Source organism: Saimiri boliviensis, chromosome 9 (assembly GCF_048565385.1).
Source record: "Saimiri boliviensis isolate mSaiBol1 chromosome 9, mSaiBol1.pri, whole genome shotgun sequence".
Taxonomy (NCBI): Eukaryota; Metazoa; Chordata; class Mammalia; order Primates; family Cebidae; genus Saimiri; species Saimiri boliviensis.
The window spans coordinates 107,901,476-107,923,473 of record NC_133457.1 but is presented as its reverse complement, the minus strand read 5'-3'; the positions used below and the strand labels follow the sequence as shown (position 1 = coordinate 107,923,473).

The 21,998-nt window shown below is 46.9% G+C and overlaps 1 protein-coding gene across 6 annotated transcripts in view; it reads right to left on the bottom strand.

Annotated features, from left to right (window-relative positions):
- Positions 1-97: 97 nt before the first annotated feature.
- The window catches only part of TOX2 (TOX high mobility group box family member 2), a 159,473-nt gene continuing 137,572 nt past the window's right edge, over positions 98-21,998 (bottom strand). For all 6 annotated transcript variants that reach the window (XM_039479771.2, XM_074406564.1, XM_010346883.3 and 3 more), the window contains exons 4-9: positions 17,152-17,391; positions 14,632-14,859; positions 4,670-4,750; positions 3,147-3,542; positions 2,392-2,519; positions 98-1,045 (exon numbers count right to left, since the gene is read on the bottom strand). In XM_039479771.2, the coding sequence (XP_039335705.1) occupies positions 1,009-1,045; positions 2,392-2,519; positions 3,147-3,542; positions 4,670-4,750; positions 14,632-14,859; positions 17,152-17,391 (1,110 nt within the window). In that variant the 3' untranslated portion in view covers positions 98-1,008. The remainder of the gene's footprint in view (positions 1,046-2,391; positions 2,520-3,146; positions 3,543-4,669; positions 4,751-14,631; positions 14,860-17,151; positions 17,392-21,998) is intronic.

Sequence of the window (21,998 nt, the reverse complement as noted above, 5' to 3'; positions counted from 1 at the left end):
CTGTCTGCCCGAGGAGCTCCATCCTGGGCAAGCCACCATCAAATGCCACTTCGTGGGGGGCGCGACCCTGGCTCACCAAGGGCAAGGAGACACAGACTTGTTTTCAGCTTTTCAGAAGTTTTATTATAAAGAGATTCGAGAGAAGCACTGGGCACCAAGACAGACACTCGCCAGGGCCAGAAAACAGCTGCAAACCACGTCAAGAACCCAAACCAAACCCAAAAACCACGCGCACGGCAGGAGAAGCTGCAACTCTGTTCTCAGGGTTTCTTCATAAATAGACAGAAGTCGTCGCTGGCAATTTAAAATACATGAATACATGTTTGAAAGGAGAGCGGTGCGGGGGGTGGGGGCTCGCGATCGTCCGGTCCTTGCTGTGAGGATGGCGACACGGGATGCCGGCCGCTTGTGTGCGCGTCTCCCTTAAGATGAAACTTAAAAGTGTGCTAACGGCCATATAAAATGCTTTTTACCTTAAAGGAAACTACTTTCTTTCCCCCACAAAATAATCTTACAGATGTCTTCAGCACAGTTCTAAAACACGTAGTCAACTACTTACACGGAACCAACAGTTGACAGGTTTCGTAATCTTGTTCACACTGGAAAGCTGATGTGCACGTCTATGATGGGGGCCGGCCCCCTGGCCCAAGCATCGGGGGTGGGTGTCCGTTGGTAAGCGATTCCGCCAGGGGCAGTCCCCTTGAGCTGGGGCTGGGGCCAGGCATCCAGACATAGGGTACCGTGCGCAGGGCGAGGACAGGGTCCACGGTTACCCTGGAGCAAGCAGGTCAGCGGGCAGAGGTTCCTGCAGGTTCTTTGGGCTGGCGGCGGGCAGTGGGGCTGTCTCCGCAGAGTCTGGTGGGAGGTCGAGGAAGAGACTCAGCCCCCGGGCAATGGGATCTCTCCAATGGGCCGCCCTGCCTCTGGCCAGGGCCTCTTTTCTGCTGTCAGCCCTTCAGGCTCCGATCAGTGCCTTCCAGCGAGCCTCGGGGATGAGGGGAGGCGGGATTAGGTGAGGTAGAGCGATTTGTCTCTGGGAAGCAGGCTGTGAGAGAGAGGAGGGGCTGTCAAAGCTGTTAGGCACCTCCCCAGGTGAGGACCAGGACCCCTGCACTGTCCCCACCCCCACCCCCTAGCCCCGAGAGTCAGCTGCCTTTCTGTGGCTGAACGAGGGACTTGCAGCTGCCCCCGCCCCGCTCCCTCCACCCCAGATTCTGCACCAGGCAGAACCAAGCCCCTCCTGGCATCCCAGCAGGGAAACACCCAGTCCTCAGCTCTGTGGGAAAGCGCAGCAGTCTGTCTGTCCTCCTTTGAGGCGCACAGTGATGTCACCATTGCTCTCACGTCGGTTTTTAATCACAGGAATTTGTAAATCTCAAACTGAATTAAGGGAGGACAGGTGCTTTCTATGCTTTTAAAGTAGGGCCGTGCTGCGTGCGGTCTGACCTCCATGCTGGATTCGACGGGCCAGCCTCAGGAAGCTTGAACATTCTGTGACACTAAAGACCTCCCTACATACCCCAAGTACTTTGACTTTGGAGACGGGAAAAAGGGCTGGGGTAGGAGGGTCTGCACCTGCTTGGGGTACAGGGAAGGGATTCTGGCTGAATGGAGTCCGCCTACCCACATTGGATCTCACCCCAGGCGTGTCAGAAATGGGGCGTGCATGGTGTCACTTGCTCAGTGCCCAAGGGCGCTGGCGGGTTGGCAGAGGAATGAGCCCTGGGCTAGGAGGCTGAGGCTAGGGCTGGGGGCAGCGGGTCTTGGCAGCAGAGGTGGCCACCGGACAAGTGTGCTGTGCCTTCCAGAATGTGGAACTATTGCTGGGACAGCTGCTTGGCACTACGGTCCCCAGGTGTGGCTGTGGGACTCGTTTTTGCCAAGGGATTGGGAACCAGGCCGGCGGGTCATAGAGCCAAGTCCCCCTCCTCACTCTATCCTCCCTCTCCTGCTGGCTGAAGTGAAAGGTCACTCTTCCCCAGAGTTGGTGTGGCCTGGATTCAGGAAGGCTTTCTAGAGGGAGGCGGTTAGCTTGGGTTTGACAGACACCTCCCCAAGGGTACCCAATCCCTGCTGCCGCAGGCTCTGCTTCTAGAGAATCGCCTAACATGCAGGACTCATTGGTGAATGTCACGCGGAAGCGTCTGTGGAAAAAACAGGAGGGAGGAAGGAGCAGCAAGACGGAAGATGAGTCGGTTTCCCCAGCCCGCCTCGGCATCAGGCCAGCAGAGTCCTTCCAGGCCTGGCTCGGTGGTGTCATCTCCCGAGGACTCGAGGCATCCCCTCGGCAGGGCTGACAGTGACCGCGGGGTGCTGCCCTGTCCATGCTGACCTCAGCCAGGCTCCCATCCCTGGCCGGCAGGACAAAGGCAGGCACGGGTGAGGACTGACCTGCAGGTGCTGATGCCACACTCCCCGCTGGGGTAGCTGCTGTCCCAGTCCCCGCTGCTGGTGGGGTTGGATGGGCCGGGGGAGCAGGAGCCCGAGCTGCTGGGGAACTCGGAGAGGTGTGGGAAGTCCTAGAGAGGGGAAGGAGGAGGCCATGAGCCAAGGAGAGAGGAGGGGGCAGACTGTCCCAGGCCGCCCGGGGTGATGGCCCATAGGTCCCAGGAAGAGACACTGTCCCCGTGTCACCCAGAATCGCCTCTCTGCCTCCAAGGCGGCTGCCTTGCTCCCAGTAGAGCACCTTTCAAAATATTCACCCTCATCTGGGCTGAATCAGGGTCTGACGGACTTTGCTTTCAGGACTTTCCCTTTCTGGGCCTCTGTAAAATGGAGTTACTGAGCCCAGTGACCTCTGAGGGCCGTGTGAACCTCGTAGCAATCTCTGTGAAACAATTAGCTGGGGTAGGGTCTTGAGGGCTTTGGGGAGGGGCAGGGTTACGGCTGAGAATGTGGGAAGAGGGCCTGGAATACCCTAAACATCCGTCTGGCAACTTGTGAACTGTTCGCTGCAGCCAGTGCGTCCTGGGTAAGGTGTGCCAGCCCCAGTTCCTAGATGCGGTAACTGAGGCTCAGAGAGATCAGGTGCCGCCAAGGCTGAGGTTACATCCCTGGTGAGTGGCAGGGCCCAGGTATGAAATGGCAAAGCCGCTTCCCCTCCCCACACGGTCACCAAAGAGCTGTTCCTGCTTGTCCCTGCTTACCTGTGGCCCGGGAGGTGAGGGGCTCATCGCCAGCTGCACCTGGAGTGCCATGGAGGTGGGCAGGACAGGGGGTTGGGGGGCTGGGGACATGCTAACAGGTGGACTGAGGAGGGCGCCCTGGGCGTGAGGGGGCAGTGACAGCTGCTGGTGCAGCGGGGGGCTGAGCGGGAAGGAGGGTGGTGGCGGCGGGGACGCACTGAGGCCTGGCAGCAGAGACTTGGAGCCCAGCGTCCGGGCGAGGCTGGCCGGGGAGGCCCCGCTGCGGAAGGCCTGAAGGTCCGATGGCGTCAGGAAGGAAGCCAGGCCTGGCATGGCATACATGGGCTGCTTAGGTGGCAGCATTTTGGCTGGTGGGTTTGGCTGACTGCTCTTGGTCTCACTTTGGTCCGGGGAGCTCTGGAAGGAGACAGGTATCAGTCACTGGAGAAGAGAAGAGGGATGAGCGAGAATTTGGGCTGTGCAGCCAGACAGCTCTGCGACGCCCCGACATGGCCCCTGGCTGGCTCCCCGGCCTCTTGGGAGAGAGCGTGGCCTACCCAGAGATCATGCAGGCTCCTTACTCTCCTTGGCTCCGAACATTCAGCCATCCCCATCTTTTATCTTTGGGGGGCTCCTCTGCCCGTGAGGGCATCCATGCTCCTCAGCCTGGCCAGTTAGACCAGCATCATCCTGCCAGGCTAGCTCTGTTCATGCTCCTCCCAATCTCTGTGCCTTTGCAGATGTTCCCTTGACCTCTGTTTTTTGAGATGGAGTCTTGCTTTATCATCAGGCTGGAGTGCAGCGGCATGATCTCTGCTCACTGCAATCTCTTGAATCAGTGTTCAAGAGATTCCCCTGCCTCAACCACCCAAGTAACTGGGGCTACAGGCGCATGCCACCATGCCTAGCTAATGTTTTGTATTTAGTAGAGACGGGGCTTCACAATGTTGAGCAGGATGGTGTCGATCTCCTGACCTCATGATCCACCCGCCTCGGCCTCCCGGAGTGCTGGGGTTACAGGCGTGAGCCACCGCGCCCGGCCTTACTTGAACTTTTACGGAGCAATTCAGATGCTATCTCCTCTGTAAAGGAATAACACCCACCTCCACTTGGGCCACGCATCCACAGCCACACCTAGCTTCCTACGTTGCTGGTGTTGACAGAGGAGGCCGACGGTGTGGTGAGGAGGTGCCACATTTTGGGTAGTGTGTCCCAAGCCCCATCAGCGGTCAGAGGTGAAGACCACATAAAACTGGCAAAACTGGGTTCGAATCCTAGTGCGGTTGCTTTAACAAAATATTTTCAGGCAAGTTGCTTAACCCCTCTGGGTGCTGGGTTCTTGTTGGAAGAATCTAACGAAACGCATGTAAAGTGCCCAGAATGAACCTGGCATATGTAGGTGCCCTGCAGCCATGACCATGCAGGTCTGACCCATCCTTTCTAAGACCCAGGGTGCTGGCCATTCCCACAGGCCCCAGTTCTCACCCAGAACCTCAGGTGGTCCCACTCTGATCAGGGCTGTGCCCGGAAATTCCGGGTGTTACCTTGGAGACGAGGCTAGCCCGGTAGGCTGCCAGAGCCTTCAGATATTCCTTCTTTGCTGCTTCCGTCTTCCTCTTGTAGGCCTGGAAGAGTCCACACATGAGCAACACTGGGAGAAGGTTATGGAGGAGATGCGGTGCAGGGTCCTGGGGTGGGAAGGCACGGACTCAAGGAGTATGAATGGACAAGGGTGGTGGGGTCAGGAGCTGGGTCAGCCCGCCACCGGCCCCTTCCTGGGAGCACTGCAGAGAAATTGTAGAGACCAGGCCCTATCCCAGTTCCTCGGCCAAGTCACTGTGTGGCTTTGGCCAACATGCTTCACCTCTCTGGGCCTCCAAGTTACATCAGAAAGATGTAACTTTGCCACAGAAAGACAACATGCCACAGAAAGACAAAGCCCTTTGAAGCCCCCTATTCTGATCCAGCACAGTGCAGATGGCTTAATGCTGAACCACCTTCACAACCTAGGATGAACCTACTTGTTCACAGTATGTTAGTCTGGATTCGCTTTGCTAATACTTTTTTTTTTTTTTTTTTTTTTGAGACGGAGTTTCGCTCTTGTTACCCAGGCTGGAGTGCAATGGCGCGATCTCGGCTCACCGCAACCTCCGCCTCCTGGGTTCAGGCAATTCTCCTGCCTCAGCCTCCGGAGTAGCTGGGATTACAGGCACGCACCACCACGCCCAGCTAATTTTTTGCACTTTAGTAGAGACGGGGTTTCACCATGTTGACCAGGATGGTCTCGATCTCTTGGCCTCGTGATCCACCCGCCTCGGCCTCCCAAAGTGCTGGGATTACAGGCTTGAGCCACCGCGCCCGGCTGCTAATACTTTTTATGCAAAATGTTAGACCTGGGTTTCGCATGTTTTTGGAGGATTGGTCCCAGTCTGTTCACACCTCATTTCCATGCCTTTTGTTAGAAACGACTTGGAGCTTAGCCGTGTGTAACTTGTACTGGCCAATAAGACGAGCATAAATGAAGCAAGCAGAGACTGAAAAATGCTCACATGGTGGTGAGCCCTCTTTCTACTCTCGGAACTCTTATATAAAAATTTTTTTTGTTTTGTACATGAATAAGTTCATGGACGGTGATCTGAGATTTTGGTGCACCCACTACCGGAGCAGTGTACACTGTACCTAAGGTGTAGTCTTTTATCCCTCACCCCCTCCCATCCTTTTCCCTGAGTCCCCAGAGTCCATTGCATCATTCTTACGCTTTCGTGTCCTCATAGCTTAGCTCTCATTTGTGAGAACATACAATGCTTGATTTTCCATTCCTGAGTTACTTCACTTAGAATAACAGGCTCCAATTCCATCTGGGTTGCTGTGAATGCCATTATTTCATTCCTTTTTATGGCTGAGTAGTATTCCATGGCATGCTTACATATGTATACCACATTTTTTTTATCCACTCATTGACTGATGGGCATTTGGGCTGGTTCCATATTTTTGCAATTGTGAATTGGGCTGCTACAAAAGTGTGTGCAAGTATCTTTTTTTGTAAAATTCCTTTTCCTCTGGGTGGATACCTAGGAGTGGGATTGCTGGATCAAACAGGTCTACTTTTATTTCTTTGAGGAATCTCCACCCTGTTTTTCACAGGGGATATACTCGTTTAACATTCCCACCAACAGTGTAAAAGTTTTCCCTTCTTAATCACATCCATGCCAGTATCTATTATTTTTTAATTTTTTGTTTATGGACATTCTTGCAGGAGTAAGGTGGTTTTGACTTGCATTTCCCTGATCATAATGATGTTGGTTATTTTTATATACATTTGTTGGCCATTTGTATATTTTCTGTTGAGAATTGCCTATTCCTTTCCTTAGCCCATATTTTGATGGGATTGCTTTTTTTTTTTTTTCCTTGTTGATTTGAGTTCCTTTCTAGATTCTGGGTATTAGTCTTTTGACGGAAATATAGATTGTGAAGATTTTCTCCCACTCTGTGGGCCGTTTACTCTGCTGGTTATTTCTTTTGCTGTGCAGAAGCTTTTTAGTTTAAGTCCCATCTATTTATCTTTGTCTTTGTTGCATTTGCTTTTGGGTTCTTTGGTCATGAAGTCTTTGCCTGCCTAAGCCAATGTCTAGAAGGGTTTTTCCAGTGTTACCTTGTAGAATTTTTAGGGTTTCAGGTCTTAGTTTTAAGTCTTTGATCCATTGCAAGTTGACTTTTGTATAAGGTGAGATGAGGATTCAGTTTCACTCTTCTACATGTGGCTTGCCAATGATCCCAGCGCCATTTTTTGAATAAGATGTCCTTTCCCCATTTTGTATTTTTGTTTGCTTTGTTGAAGATCACTTTGCTGTAAGTATTCGGCTTTATTTCCGGGTTCTGTATTCTTTTCTGTTGGTATATATACCTGTTTTTTTTATCAGTAGCATGCTGTTTTGGTGACTATGGCCTTATACTTTGAAGTCGGGTAATGTGATGCCTCCAAATTTCTTCTTTTTTCTTAGTCTTGCTTTGGCTCTGAGGGCTCTTTTTTGGTTCTATATGAACTTTAGTATTTTTTTTCTAGTTCTGTGAAGAATAATGGTGGTATTTTGATGGGAATTGCATTGAATTTATAGATTGCTTTTGGCAGTGTGGTCATTTTCACACTATTGATTCTACCCATCCATGAGCACAGGATGTGTTTCCAATGATTTCACCTATGATTTCTTTCAGCACGTTTTGTAGTTTTCCTTGTAGAGGGTCTTCCACCTCCTTGGTTAGGCATATTCCTAAATATTTTATTTATTTTTTTGCAGCTAAAAGGGATTGAGTTCTTGATGTGATTCTCAGCTTGGTCACTGTTGGTATACAGCAGAGCTTATCGATTTGTGCACACTAATTTTGTATCCTGAAACTTTGCTGAATTCATTTACCAGTTCTAGGAGCTTTCTGGATGAGTCTTTTGGGTTTTCTAGGAATATGATCATGTCATCAGCAAAGCAACAGTTTGACTTCCTCTTTATTGACTGGGATACCCTTTCTTTCTCTCTCTTGTCTGATTGCTCTGGGGCTAGGATTTCCAGGACTACACTGGAGAAAATAGTGACAGTGGGCATCCTTGTCTTGCTCAAGTTCTCAGCGGGAATGCTTTCAACTTTTCCCCATTCAGTACAGGGTTGGCTCTGGATTCATCATAGATGGCTTTTATTACCTTAAGGTATGTCCCTTTTATGCTGATTTTGCTGAGGGTTTTAATCATAAAGGGATGCTGAATTTTGTCAAATGCCTTTTCTGTGTCTATTGAGATAATGTAGTTTTTAATTCTCTTTATGCGGTTTATCACATGTATTGACTTGTGTATGTTAAACCATTCCCACATCCCTGGTATGAAACCCACTTGATCATGGTGGAGATACGCCATTTAATTTGGGTAGCTAGTATTGTGCAAGAATTTTTGCATCCATGCTCATCTAGGTATATGATCATGTCATCAGCAAACAGTGCCAGTTTGACTTCCTTTTTACTGATTCAAATGTTCTTTCTTTCTCGTCTGATTGCTCTGGGTAGGATTACCAGTACTCTGTTGAATAGAAGTGGTGAGAGTGGGTGTCCTTGTCTTGTTCCAGTTCTCAGGTTTCAATTTCTCCCCATTCCGTATAATGTTAGCTCTGGGTTTATCACAGATGGCTTTTATTACCTTAAGGTATGTCCCTTCTATGTTGATTTTGGGCATAGAAGGAATATTGGCGTGTAGCTTTCTTTTTGTAATGTCCTTTCCTGATTTGGGTATTAGGGTGATACTGGCTTCATAGAATGATTTAGGAAGGATTCCCTCTTTATTTTGTGGAATAATGCTCTTTAAAAGGCTGATAGAATTCAGCTGAGTATCCATCTAGTCCTGGACTTTTTTTCTTGGTAACTTTTTAATTACCATTTCAATCTCGCTGCTTGTTACTGGTCTGTTCAGAGCTTCCTTTTCTTCCTGGTTTAATCTAGGATGGTTGTATATTTCCAGGAATTTATCCATCTCCTCTAGGTTTTCTAGTTTATGTACATAAAGGTGTTCATAGTAGCCTTGATCATTTGTATTTCTGTGGTATTATTTTTTGTTTCTAATTGAGCTTAATTGGATCTTCTTTTCTTGGTTAATCTCACTATCAATTTTATCTTTTCAAAGAACCAGCTTTCTGTTTTCTTTCTTTGGTATTTTTGTTTGTTTCAGTTTCATTTGATTCTGCTCTGATCTTGGTCATTTTTTTTTTTCTTCTGCTGGGTTTGAGTTTGGTGTGTTCTTTTTCTCTAGTTCCTTGAGGTGTGACTTAGATGGTCTATTTGCGCTCTTTCAGACTTTTTGATGTGGGCATTTAATGCTATAAACTTCCCTCTTGGCAACATTTTTGCTATCTTCCAGAAGTTTTGATAGGTAACGTTTCTATTATCATTCAGGTCAGAGAGTTTTGTAATATCCATCTTGACTTCACTGTTGACCCAACAACCGTTCAGGAGCAGGTTATTTAATTTCCATTTGTTTGTATTGTTTTGAGGGTTTCTTCTGGAGTTGATTTCCAGTTTTATTCCACTGGGGTTTGAGGGAGTACTTGATATAATTTCTATTTTCTTAAATTTGTTGAGACTTGTTTTGTGACCAGTCATATGGCCTATCTTGGAAAATGTTCCATGTACTAATGAATAGAAGGTATATTCTGCAGTTGTTGGGTAGAATGTTCTGTAAATATTTGCTGTAGGGTATAGTTTAAGTTTGTTGTTTCTTTGTTGACTTTGTCTTGATGACTTGTCTAGTGCTGTCAGTGGATTACTGAAGTCTTCCACTGTGTTACGTTCCTGTCTATCTCATTTTGTAAGTCTAGTAGTAATTGTTTTATCAACTTGGGAGATCCAGTGTTAGATGTATATAAATTTAGGGTTGTGATATTTTCCTGTTGGCCTAGTCCTTTTATCATTATATAATGTCCCTCTTTGTCTCTTCAGACCGCTGTTGCTTTAAAGTTTGTTTGGTCTGATATAAGAATAGCTACTCCTCCTCATTTTTGCTATCTATTACCTATTTACATAGAATCTTTTCCCACCCCTTTACCTTAAGCATATGTGAGTCCTTAAGTGTCAGGTGAGTCTCTTCAAGACAGCAGATACTCTGTTGGTGAATTCTTACTCATTGTGTATTTTTAAGTGGAGCATTTAGGCCATTTACAGTCAATGTTAGTATTGAGATGTGAGGTACTATTCTTCTATTCATTGTGCAATTTGTTGCCCAAATACCTTGTGGTTTTTAAAAAAAAAATTGTGTTATTACTTTAGAGGTCCTGTGAGATTTATTATTTAAGGAGATACCATTTTGGTGTATTTCAAGAATTTGTCTCAAGATTGAGCTCCTTTTACTAGTTCTTGTAGTGCTGGCTTGGCAGTGGCAAATTCTCTCAGCATGGGTTTGAAAAAATAATATTTTTCCTTCATTTATGAAGCTTAGTTTTGCTGGATACAAAATTCCTGGCTGATAATTGTTTAAGGAGGCTAAAAATAGGACCCCAATCCCTTCTAGTTTATAAGGTTTCTGCTGAGAACTCTGCTGTTAATCTGACAGATTTTCCTTTATAGGTTACCGATGCTTTTGTCTCACAGATCTTAAGATTCTTTCTTTCATCTTGACTTTAGATAACCTGATGGCTATGTACTGAAGCGACTGTATTTTTGTGAAAATTTTCCCAGGTGTTCTTTGAGCTTCATGTAGTTGGATATCTAGATCTCTAGCAAGGCCAGAGAAGTTTTCCTCGATTATTCCTCCAAATATGTTTTCCAAACTTTTCGATTTCTCTTCTTCCTCCGGAATACCAACTATTCTTAGATTTGGTCATTTAACAACATCTCAAACTTCTTGGAGGCTTTGCTCGTTTGTTAAAATTCTTTTGTCTTTGTTGAATTGGGTTAATTTGAAAGGTTTGTCTTAGAGCTCTGAAGTTCTTTCTTCTACTTGTTCAATTCTATTGCTGAGATTTCCCAGTATATTTTGCCTTTCTCTAAGTGTGTCCTTCATTTCCAGGAGTTGTGATTGTTTGTTTGTTTTTTTTTTGAGACTGAGTTTCGCTCTTGTTACCCAGGCTGTAGTGCAATGGCGTGATCTCGGCTCACCGCAACCTCTGCCTCCTGGGTTCAAGCAATTCTCCTGCCTCAGCCTCCTGAGTAGCTGGGATTACAGGCACGTGCCACCATGCCCAGCTAATTTTTTATATTTTTAGTAGAGACGGGGTTTCACCACGTTGACCAGGATGGTCTCGATCTCTCGACCTCGTGATCCACCCACCTCGGACTCCCAAAGTGCTGGAATTACAGGCTTGAGCCACCGCGCCCGGCAGTGATTGTTTTTATTTATGCTATTTCACTGGAGATTTTTCCATTCATATCCTGTATATTATTTTAAGTTGGACTTCACTTTTCTCTGGTGCCTCCTTAACAGTCAACCTTCTGAATTCTTTTTCTGGCAATTCAGAGATTTCATCCATTGCTGGTGAGCTAGTGTGATCTTTTGGGGGTGTTAAATAACCTTGTTTTATCATATTACCAGAATTATTTTTCTGGTTCCTGCTCATTTGGGTCAACTACGTCAGAGGGCAGATCTGGGACTCAGGCTGCTGTCCCTTGAGGTGCTCTGCCCCCTCCCCTAGGGATGTGGTTTCCTGAGAGCCCTACTGCAGTGACTGTTACTCCTCTTTTGGATCTAGTCATGCAGCCGAGCTTCCAGGCTAGTACTGGGGAGTGTCTGCAAAGAGTCCTGTGATGTGATCTGTCTTCCCGTCTCTCCTCCATGGGTATCAATAGCTGCTCTGGTAGAGGTAGCAGGGGAGTGAAGTGGACTCCGTGAAGATCCTTGGTTATATTTTTGTTAAATGTGATGGTTTTGTGTTGGTCAGCCCTCAGCTAGGAGGTGGCACTTTCAAGAGCATGTCAGCTGCAGTAGTATAGGGAGGATACAAGCTTGCCCTTGGGTCAGGCGGTGGGCAGGGCCATAGAGGTCCCAAGAGATTCTGTCCCTTGTCTTTGGCTACCAGGGCAGGTAGAGAAAGACCATCAGGTAGAGGGAGGGTTGGGAGTGTCTGAGCTCAGACTCTCCTTAGGCAGGGCTTGCTGCAGCTGCTGTAGGGGGTGTGGTTCCCAGGGGGATTGTGGCTGCCTCTGCTGGATCACACATGTCGCCAGGGAAGTGGGAGAAAGTTGGCAGCCACGGGTGGGTCTCACTCCCCCCATGCATCCCCAATAGTACCAAGTTTATTTCCAGGCAGCCAGTGAGCAGGACTGAGAACTAGCCCCAGGATACAGGCCTCCCAGCTGAGAAAGCAAGCTGACTCACAGTTCCTGGGCTGTCCCAGAGAGCCTGCAGCAGCAATCCACCTCCTTCAAAGGGTCTGTGGATTCTTCTACCTTTCCTGGTATGTGCCTGGGGTAGTTGTTGGAGCAAAAGTTCACAATGTTGAGTGTCCACATGCTGCTCTATGTATCCACATGGGAGCTGCAAGTTAGTTCTGCCTGCTTTCCACCATTTTTCTAGATCTAAAACTGCTCTTGGAACTCTGACTTGCTGTGTGAATAAGCATGAGCTAGTTTGCTGGATGATGAGAGACACACATGGCTCAGTTTGGCTCCACTGCTCCAGCTGACAGCCATGCAACTCCCAGAAGTGGAGCTGCCTAATTTGCTTTAGTTGACCACTGATGCAAATGCGTGAGTCCAGCACAGTTCATGGACCGTCAAAATAATAAACGATTATTGTTTTAAGCCATTACATTTTTGGCATTGTTTATGACACATTCAAAATTAAATGATACAAGTTAACTTAATTATGATTTAGTGTCAAGGCTACATTCTGTATAAAGACTTGTGAGGGTCTTCTTCTTTTTCTAAGTCTTGGATTATTAGCTCTTTGATGATTTGAAAGAACTTTCCTATATATCACCTAGACCTGAAACTTTTGGGGAAGAGGCAAGGGTTTTTTTATTTTCTGTAATTTTCTCAACACTACCTCTCTTGGTTATTAGTGTATTAATTATTAGTACAATAAAAATATAAGTCACATTTCCAAATGTGATTTCAGAAGGAGGTCAGAGAAAGCATTGGTGGAAGGAGTGCCTGGGGATGGAGCACTTGAGACCACTGTCTCCCCAGACTGTGTATAAAAGGGAAAGGAAATCCCCCCACCAACAAATCTGAAGTCTTTGTAGGAAAGGGAATGGTTACCAACAAAATATACAAATGAAAACAACAAACATTACTGTAGCAAAAGCCGGCAGTGCCCTGCCCATATTCCCTAGTCCTTACCCCTGTCTGTCTGTCTTTGCCTGAGGGTCCCTCTGGTGGCAGGAGCCTGGCATGTGTGGCAAGCCAGAGCTGATGGAGAAGTAGTGCTGGTGTCCTTCCTTCCACCCCAGCACCACTGCCCCTCAGACGGGATGCCCCTGAGGCCTGGCACGTTCTATGTGGGCTCCTGAGTTCCCAGCGGGATTGCACTCTGGTTCCCTTTGGTGGATGCTCCTGGGACAGTGTGCCCTTTCCTGGATTCCTTTCCTTGTCTCACACTTCCCTACTCCCCTACCAGATGTGGGGGACATCTGCCAAATTCTCTGCCCTATAACATATTCCAAAATAACCCGAAAGTTTAGAATATGGTAAAGAATATGTTTCAAATAAGTCAGTGATCCATTGCTCTGCCCCAAGCCTGCTACTTTGCCCATATTTCCAATCCAGTGAATGGCATCTCCATTTACTCAGAATGTAAGCCAGATGCAAGGAGTCTCCCAGGATGTGCTCTGGATCCCCTACCCCAAACCACACTGGAAGATGCTCCAGGCCCCACCTTCCCCCACCTGGATGACCATGCAACCTCCACAGCCAGTCTTACCTGCCTTAGGCTGACGTTCTGCTCTCTCCTCTGCATAAAGCTCTTCACTGATTTTCTCTCCTCTTAGAACAGGACCTGAGTCCTTCCAAGGTCCACAAAACCCAGCGTGGTCTGGCCCCTGCCCTCCTTTCCAGCGTGGTCTCTGCCAGAGGGACTTTTACTGTCTCCTCTCCGGCCATCCTGGTCTCCTTTCAGTCCCCTGTGCTTTTCCAGGCTCCCTCCCTTACCAAGCCTCCCTGCCTGGAACACTTCCCCTCCTCCAAAGAGAACTCACTCTTCAGGCCTCACCTGGAGATCTGACCCCTTGGACAGTGTCCGTCACTGCTCTTTTCACTCTCAGGAACTATGTACCCTCCTGGTACATGGCACAATCACAACTGTAATCTTACATTTACTCATCTGCTTAGATGATTTGTGTCTCTCATGCCAACAGCCCCGTTGAGCCTCCTGCTTCTACAGATGTGAGTTCAAATCCTGACTCTACCTTGATTCATGCTGGTGACCCTGGGCAAGTCACTTTACCTCTTGGTGTCTCTACCAAACCAGGAAAGCAATGGCTACTCCACAGGGTGTTGGAAGGATCCAGTGAAATACTGAAGGGAGAGGCCAGCACAGAGCTCAGCCAGGATCTGAGCTCAGAGAATGAATAGCCAGCATCCCTGATTTATAGATATGGAAAGCGAGGCTCAGAGATTGAGGTGGTCAGCTGGAGGCCACACAGCTGACAACCGTGTTTGCCTACCAGCTAGTTCTGCACTCTCTTCTCCCTGGAGGCCTTTAGAGGAGGCCACAGGCACAGGGTCAGTGGGACAGGAAGCCTTGGCCTGGACTCCAGATTTCTAGGGTTGAAGGGACCAGATGGATGGAGACACTTGCTCTCATTTTATCAGTGGGGAAGCAGAGATTCAGAATGGTAAAGCTGCTAGTAAATGCAGATGGTAAGTAGCAGAATTGGAAGGCAGCTAGCTTCCCAGTTTACAGATGGGCAACCTGAGCCAGGAAACGCCTCTGCAAGAGTCACTAGTCCCAGGGGCTGGGCCTGCTTTCAGACCTTCGCAGTCTGTCCTAGGCTCCAGGACCACAAAGCCTCAGGGCATGGCCCAGAAAGAGACAGAGGCTCACCTGCTTCTGCTCCTCTCCCAGGCTGTCCCACATGGAGGCCACAATTTTGGACACATCACCGAAAGTGGCACTGGGGTTCTGTCCCTTGATGGCAGCCTGAGTGTCTCTGAAGAAGAGTGCGTAGGCCGACACGGGCTTCTGCGGCTCGTTGGGGTCCTTCTTTTTCTTCTTCTTTGGGTTCTTGGCCTTTTTTCCTGGGTCGGCTGAAGGTCTCTTTTCTCCCGAGATCTGCCCAAATGAGAAGAGTCAGAAACCAAAGAAGCGCCAGGGCCTCCTGCCAAAGGCGATCGATTCTCCAGCCCTGCTCACACACACGTAACCACTCGCCAGGTGGGGGAGGCAATGGACAGGCACACACACCCCCTGGGTGTTCAACTCATCAAAGCAAATCGGCATGACTTTAAACTTGATTGAGAGAAACACGGGAGGAGAAGACGACTTCAGAGTCACCGAAAGAATTGAAAGAACGCTGGAATTAGATTACTAAATCACACATAGAACGGGGTCGTGCCCAACAGAGCGCTACAACTATCCCCTTTGGGACTTTTAATCTTTTCTACTGGACAGAAATTTGCACCTCTACAGGGCAAAGTTAATTTGCCTTATAATCAGACAAAAATCATTTACATCCCTTATCATTTTTCCCCCCAAGGTAACATCATCTTTTACAGAGTTGTAAAATCCCCTAATCAATCATGAACAATGAATCAAAGCTAAGGTCCAGTTTCCTAGAGAATCAGATAATTCTTGAGTGAGCCTGGTAGCCATGCTTTGGTAGGGCCCATTTCCAAGTTTGGAATGTGTGTATATATACATGTCTAACTGCCTTCCCACTTGTGATCACAAATAATCCCCAAAGAGAATCCCGCACTGCACAAGGTTGGTCTCTGCCACCATGTTTCAGCTCTGCAGCTTTGAGCAGGTGGCTCAGTCCCTGGACCCCTGTGAAGTGAGGAAGGGATGAGGCTACAGTGACTGTTACTGGGTCAGCCCTGGAGCCAGTGGCTTCACCCTGGACAGACTGCAGGACCATGATCCTGTGAACACGTGACTTAGGGCTTCCAGGACAAGGTAGTAGAAAGAACGGGATGGTGACATCTTGAACTGATCAGAGAGCCATGGGCCAGTAGACATGATTCTGTTCCTGAAGCTTTCCCTGCAGCCACCCCCTTCTCCAAGCCCCAGTTTTGTTAGCACCGTGGTGCGGCCCGAGCAAGATAAGGGATAAAGAGGTGTGTTGTCATCGATAAAGTCCCGAGCAGGCACAGCAGTGCAGGGGGGGTTGAGGGCACATACGCTGGACTGGACATGCAGCCACCTGGGTTTGACTCCTGGTTCCCCCATTTACTAGTTGTGGGACACTGGATACATTACTTAACCTCTCTGTGCCTCAGTGTCCCCATCTGCCAAACAGAGATAATACCAGTCCCTGCCCCATAGGGCTTTTATGAAGATTACATAGATGAAGATGTGTTATGTGCTTAGACCAGTGTCTGGCCCATAGGAAATGCTGGTTAAATAAAAACTGTCCCTGCATGAACTATAATAGAGGCCGAGCTATCCTTAGGATGAAGGTGGGCCAGGATCCAGACGTCAACCCCGAAGTCCAGGGTGACTGCCCCAGGCCTCTGCAAGGCCACCACAGGAAAGGACACTGACTCGACAGAGGTAGGAGGCACAGAGGGAAGTAGCTTGCTGGGAGGTCCCGCGCAAACACTTTGCCTTTCGGGGCCTCTGTTTTCCTCCCTGGTAAAACGAGATGTTCTCTCACCGGGCAGCAGATTTGGAGTCAATGCAAAGAATGGGCCGAGCGTGGACAGGTAAGGGGGCTCTCATCCCCACCATGTTCTTGAAGAGGCCAAACCACTCGACTCCAGAAATTTTGGGGGGATGTGCGTTCCCAGTGGAGGGGTCTTTTGTGCACCCCACCCTCAAGGGCAGTGAATATTCTAGGCCCAGAGGTGCCGTCTGCTGGACCACACATTTTTGTCAGAATAGTTGCTCCTAAAAGGGCCAAATGGCCATAAACATGACCCTGGTGATCTTGCTGAAGCCATCCACACCTCTGAAATCACCCACTGGACTTTAGGAGTCGGGCTTTGCCAGCTTGCACAGGATCTCCTCACCCCGTCCCCTCCACATTTGTTGGCGTTTTCTCTGCTTTACACATAAGGCTGTGGGAGCCCAGAGGGGACACAGCTTGTCAAGGACACTCAGCACACTAAGCAGCCAAAGCCCCTATGGGTGCCATCCCCTTGACCAGCTGCTTCACCTGCCAATGCGCTTTTTCCTTGGCTTCCACTGTGGCCTAAGCGCTTTAACAGAAACCCACTGAGGTTGCTGGTGGACATCCCAACTGCCACCAGGAACACCTGCTAAGTGGGGACAGCATCTACAAGGCCTTGGGACATCGGACTTTACAGTCTTTACTAGAGGGAAGGGATGCCCATTTCCCCACAGGACCCCTTCTCCCTGCCGACAGGAGCGCAGCTTCAGGCTCTCTTCCTCCCCCACACATACCTTGAAATGCGCCTCCGACTCCTCCTCCTGAGTGGAGCTGGAGGGAGAGGGGGTCGCTGACTTGCTCCCCGGGGGTGACGGGGAGCCGTGGGTGATGCCGCTCCGGATGCCCATCTGCGAGATGAGCTGGGACTGGCTGAGGGCACTCATGTGGCTGGCCAGCATGGCCGGGCGGCCCAGCAGGGCCCCGGGCCGGCCCGAATCGTAGGCGGCCACCTCCGAGTGGACCATCTCCTGGATCTAAGAGAGGAGGACAGAGGCTCTGAGTTAGGAAGGATCTGTCCATCACGTCCGCGCTAGCGGACTTGGAGGAGGAGGGAATGCAGAGGAGAAGTGATGGGTGCGGCTCCCGCCACGAACCCCGACAGGTGAATCTCGAGGTGGGGCCCCACACTACTTGGAACTCTGCACGATTCGGTGCGCTCGTGGGAAAACGGCAGCTCCTCAGCTGTGTGCTGTTCTACTGCCCTCCACACTGCACAGACGCTTTGGATTTCAGCCCCTGCTACAGAGCTCAGTCCAGTTGTGATGGATCGTCGGATGAGACAGTCTTCCCTCCTGGAATGTGATACGTCTCTGCATGAATTGACCAGTCACCGTGATAGCAAAGCACATAGACGCTGGATGCTAACTTCATTTTGAATCCTGGTCCTGCTACCTACCAGCTGGGTGACTTTGGCCAAGTTACTTAACCTCTTTGTGCCTCAGTTTCTTCACCTGTAAGATGTGGATATGAGAAAACTTATACTCCAGGGTTCTTAAAGATTAAATGTACCTGACAGTAAGCCCTATATTGTAGAAGCATGTGCTAAATACATTGAATCAATAAATTTCTTGATAAAGTTGAGCCCTTTTCTTTCTACAGGTCAGTAATTTTGTTATTAACTCCATTCCCCGTGCTACATTCTAAGCGGTTACTTCTGAAATATAAGAAAGCTACTGGTTTTTTTCTCACACTAAACACACATTTAGAATAGTACTTTTGACCTAAATATATATACACACCCTGTTCAGTGGGCATACTAGTTTACATATTCTTCTGATTTTTATTTCCTCTGCATCTGCAGTTACTTCCCCTTTCTAATATCTAACATCAAATATCTGTGTTTTTCTCTCACCTTTCCTTCATTCAGAAAGCAAATGGGTTTTCAGGTTTATGTGGGTTGTTTCCTTTCTCCTCAAAAGAATCCACTCTAAGCTGATCACTTCTGCATCTGTTTTCTAGTCCCTTAGCATCTCGTTTTCTCTTTAGCCATCCCTTCGTTTATATTTTAAAGATTTATAATTGCTGCTTCCTCCTCAATGTTTGAGTCATATTTTATTTTTTAATGGACACATATTGTGTATGTTTATGTGTAGTATATGATGTTTTGATGCATGTATACACTGTGGAATAATTAAGTCAAGCTAATTAACATATTCATCACCTCACATAGCATTGCTTAGATGAGAACATTTAAAATCTTTCTTGTTTGATCCAAGAGTTGTTCAAGAAGAGTTCTGGAATACCATTTAACCCAGCAATCCCATTACTGGGTATATACCCAGAGGAGTAGAAATCATTCTATAAAGATACATGCACGAGTATCTTCATTGCAGCACTATTCACAATAGCAAAGACACGGAATCAACCCAGATATACCCATCGATGATAGACTGGATAAAGAAAATATGGTACATATACACCACGGAATACTATGCAGCCATAAAAAGGAATGAGATCATGTCCTTTGCAGAGACATGGATGGAGCTGAAAGCCATTATCCTCAGCAAAGTAACACAGGAACAAAAAACCAAACACTGCATGTTCTCACTTATAAGTGGGAGCTGAACAATGTGAACACTTAGACACAAGGAGGGGAACAACACACACTGGGGCCTGTTGGGGGGAGTGACAGGAGGGAGAGCATTAAGACAAATGCTAATGCATTATGCATTTAATACCTAGGTGATGGGTTGCTAGGTACAGCAAACCGCCAGGGCACACATTTACCTTGTAACAAACCTGCACATCCTGCACATAGACCCTGGAACTTAAATTAAAAAGAGAGGCTAAAGAAAAGCAAAATTGGAGAAAAGAAGTAAAATTTCAGAAAAATTGGAGGCAATCTGGATTAAGCCCGTGTAAGATTAAAGAGCCAAAAAGATAAGGAATTTAAATAATCACTGATGGAACGGATAAACATCCATTCTTAAAATGCTAAGTGGCTGCTTTTTGTTTTGTTTTGTTTGGCTACAATTTCTAGTAACAAGAGTGATTAAAGAATGGGGTCTGCACTATTCACAAGTTTGAGATTTTGTTCAAGTTTTCTTTGGGACCCAAATGTGATTAAATTGTATACATATTCCACAGTCCTTACAAAGAACAGGCTGTGTTTGCAGATGAATACAGCAGTATAATATTTATCATTCCATCAGTGATTACTTAGATGCCTTACCTTTTTGGCTCTTTAATCTTACACAGGCTTGTCCAGATTGTCTCCAATTTTTCTGCTTCCATAAAAAAACTCCCTTTAATGCTTAAAGTGTTTGTTTTGGGAATTTGATGTCAATTTTGTTTCGTTTTGTTTTTGAGATGGAGTCTTGCTGTGTTGCCCAGGCTGGAGTACAGTGGTGTGATCAAGGCTCACTGCAACCTCTGCCTCCCAGGTTCAAGTGATTTTCCTGCTTCAGCCTCCCAAGTAGCTGGGACTACAGGTGGCACCACCATGCCCAGCTAATTTTTGTATTTTTAGTAGAGACGGGGTTTCCCCACATTGGCCAGGCTGTTCTCAAACTCCTGACTTCAAGTGATCTGCCCACCTCGGCCTCCCAAAGTGCTGGGATTACAGGCATGAGCCGCCACGCCTGGCCCTGATGTTGGTTTTTATTGCAAAAAGAAGACAGGCAATTCTATCTTCTTTATAGATCATTATTAAGTATCTTTTTTGTCTCATTTTTTGCCTTGAATCCAGTGGAGTTTGATATTAATAATGCTGTCCTTGCCTGTATGTTTGAATGTGTCTGGAATGTTTTTTTAAATTATACATCTCTTAGTTTTTATTTTTTAGGGTTACTTTTATCAAATGTTGGTGTTATTATCATCAACTTTCGAAAATACACTTTTTCCTTATGTCCTGGAACAGTATAAACAACACATAAATTACATTTTCCTTAGAGAATGAAAGAGCTTTAACAGAAAACCATCTGAGGCCCAGTGCTTTTTGTTTTCACAATATCCTTCATGGTTAATAGTTCTATTTTAGTTTCCATTTTCTCCTGAGTTAGTTTTGGTAATTTTTATATACACGTATACTTTAAAAATATATATAATTATTCATTTTGTCCAGATACACAAACTAGCATATAACTGGATATTATATTTTTAATATACTCTGTGGTTTTCATCAATTCCCATTCAAAATTGTAATATTGTGAATACATGTTGCTTTTTAAAATTTTCCTTCTCAAAAGTTTATATATTTCTTTTTATGTTTTTGAGACAGAGTCTTTCTCTGTCACCCACGCTGGAGTGCAGTGGTGCAATCTCAACTCACTGCAGCCTCCGCCTCCTGGATTCAAGTGATTTTCCTGCCTCAGCCTCCTAAGTAGGTGGGATTACAGGTGAATGCCACCACACCTGGCTACTTTCGTATTTTTAGTAGAGACGGGGTTTTGCCACGTTGGCCAAGCTGGTCCCAAATTCCTGACCTCAACTAATCCACCCGTCTCAGCCTCCCAAAGTGCTGGGATTACAGGCGTGAGCCATCACACCTGGCCAAAAGTTGATATATTTCAACTGTTTAGCTCAAGAACCAGCTCTTATATTTTAAAAAATCAGTTTGACAACTTTTATGATCATTCATTAAATTCTGCTTTCTTCTCTATTAATGTTGACTTGAGGTATCATATATTGTTTTTTACATAGGTTTTCATATTAAGCTATTTTCACATTTTCTTCTTTAGTAATAGAAACATCTAGGGCAGGAGTTCAGATGAGCAATTTTACCATGTAGGAGGCATTTATCTGAAGACATTTTTGGTTCTGACAACTGAAGGTTGGGAAGCTACTGGCATCTGGTGGGTGGTGGCCAGGGATGTCCCCACTAAACAAAGAATTATGCATCCCAAAATGTCAGTGGTGCTGAGGTTGAGAAACCCTGCTCTATAATTATGATTTTTCTCCTGAGGAGAATTAAGAATTGTAGCTACATCATACAAATATTTTAAAAATATTCTATACTGATGATTTTTCTTTTTCTTTTTTTTTTTTTTTTTGAGGCGGAGTTTCACTCGTTACCCAGGCTGGAGTGCAATGGCGCGATCTCGGCTCACCGCAACCTCCGCCTCCTGGGTTCAGGCAATTCTCCTGCCTCAACCTCCTGAGTAGCTGAGATTACAGGCACACGCCACCATGCCCAGCTAATGTTTTGTATTTTCAGTAGAGATGGGGTTTCACCATGTTGACCAGGATGGTCTCGATCTCTTGACCTCGTGATCCACCTGCCTCGGCCTTCCAAAGTGCTGGGATTACAGGCTTGAGACACCGTGCCTGGCCGATTTTTCTTTCTTATCATAAAATTATTTGGAAGAGTGTCTTTTTCAATGTATCCTTTTGTTATCATGATCAGAGACCATGACTCCTAGAATTTTATCTTTTTGGAATGTACTGAGGTTTTCATTATAGCTTAGGAGATGAACAATTTGTTTTTCCTTTTTTAAAACTTTTAGGTTCAAGAGTACATATGAAGGTTTGTTATACAGACAAATTGCATGTCACAGGGGTTTGGTGTACAGACTATTTTGTCATCCCTTTTTGAGGCTGAACAATCCATGCTTGTATGTACGGACTACATTTAGCTTATCCA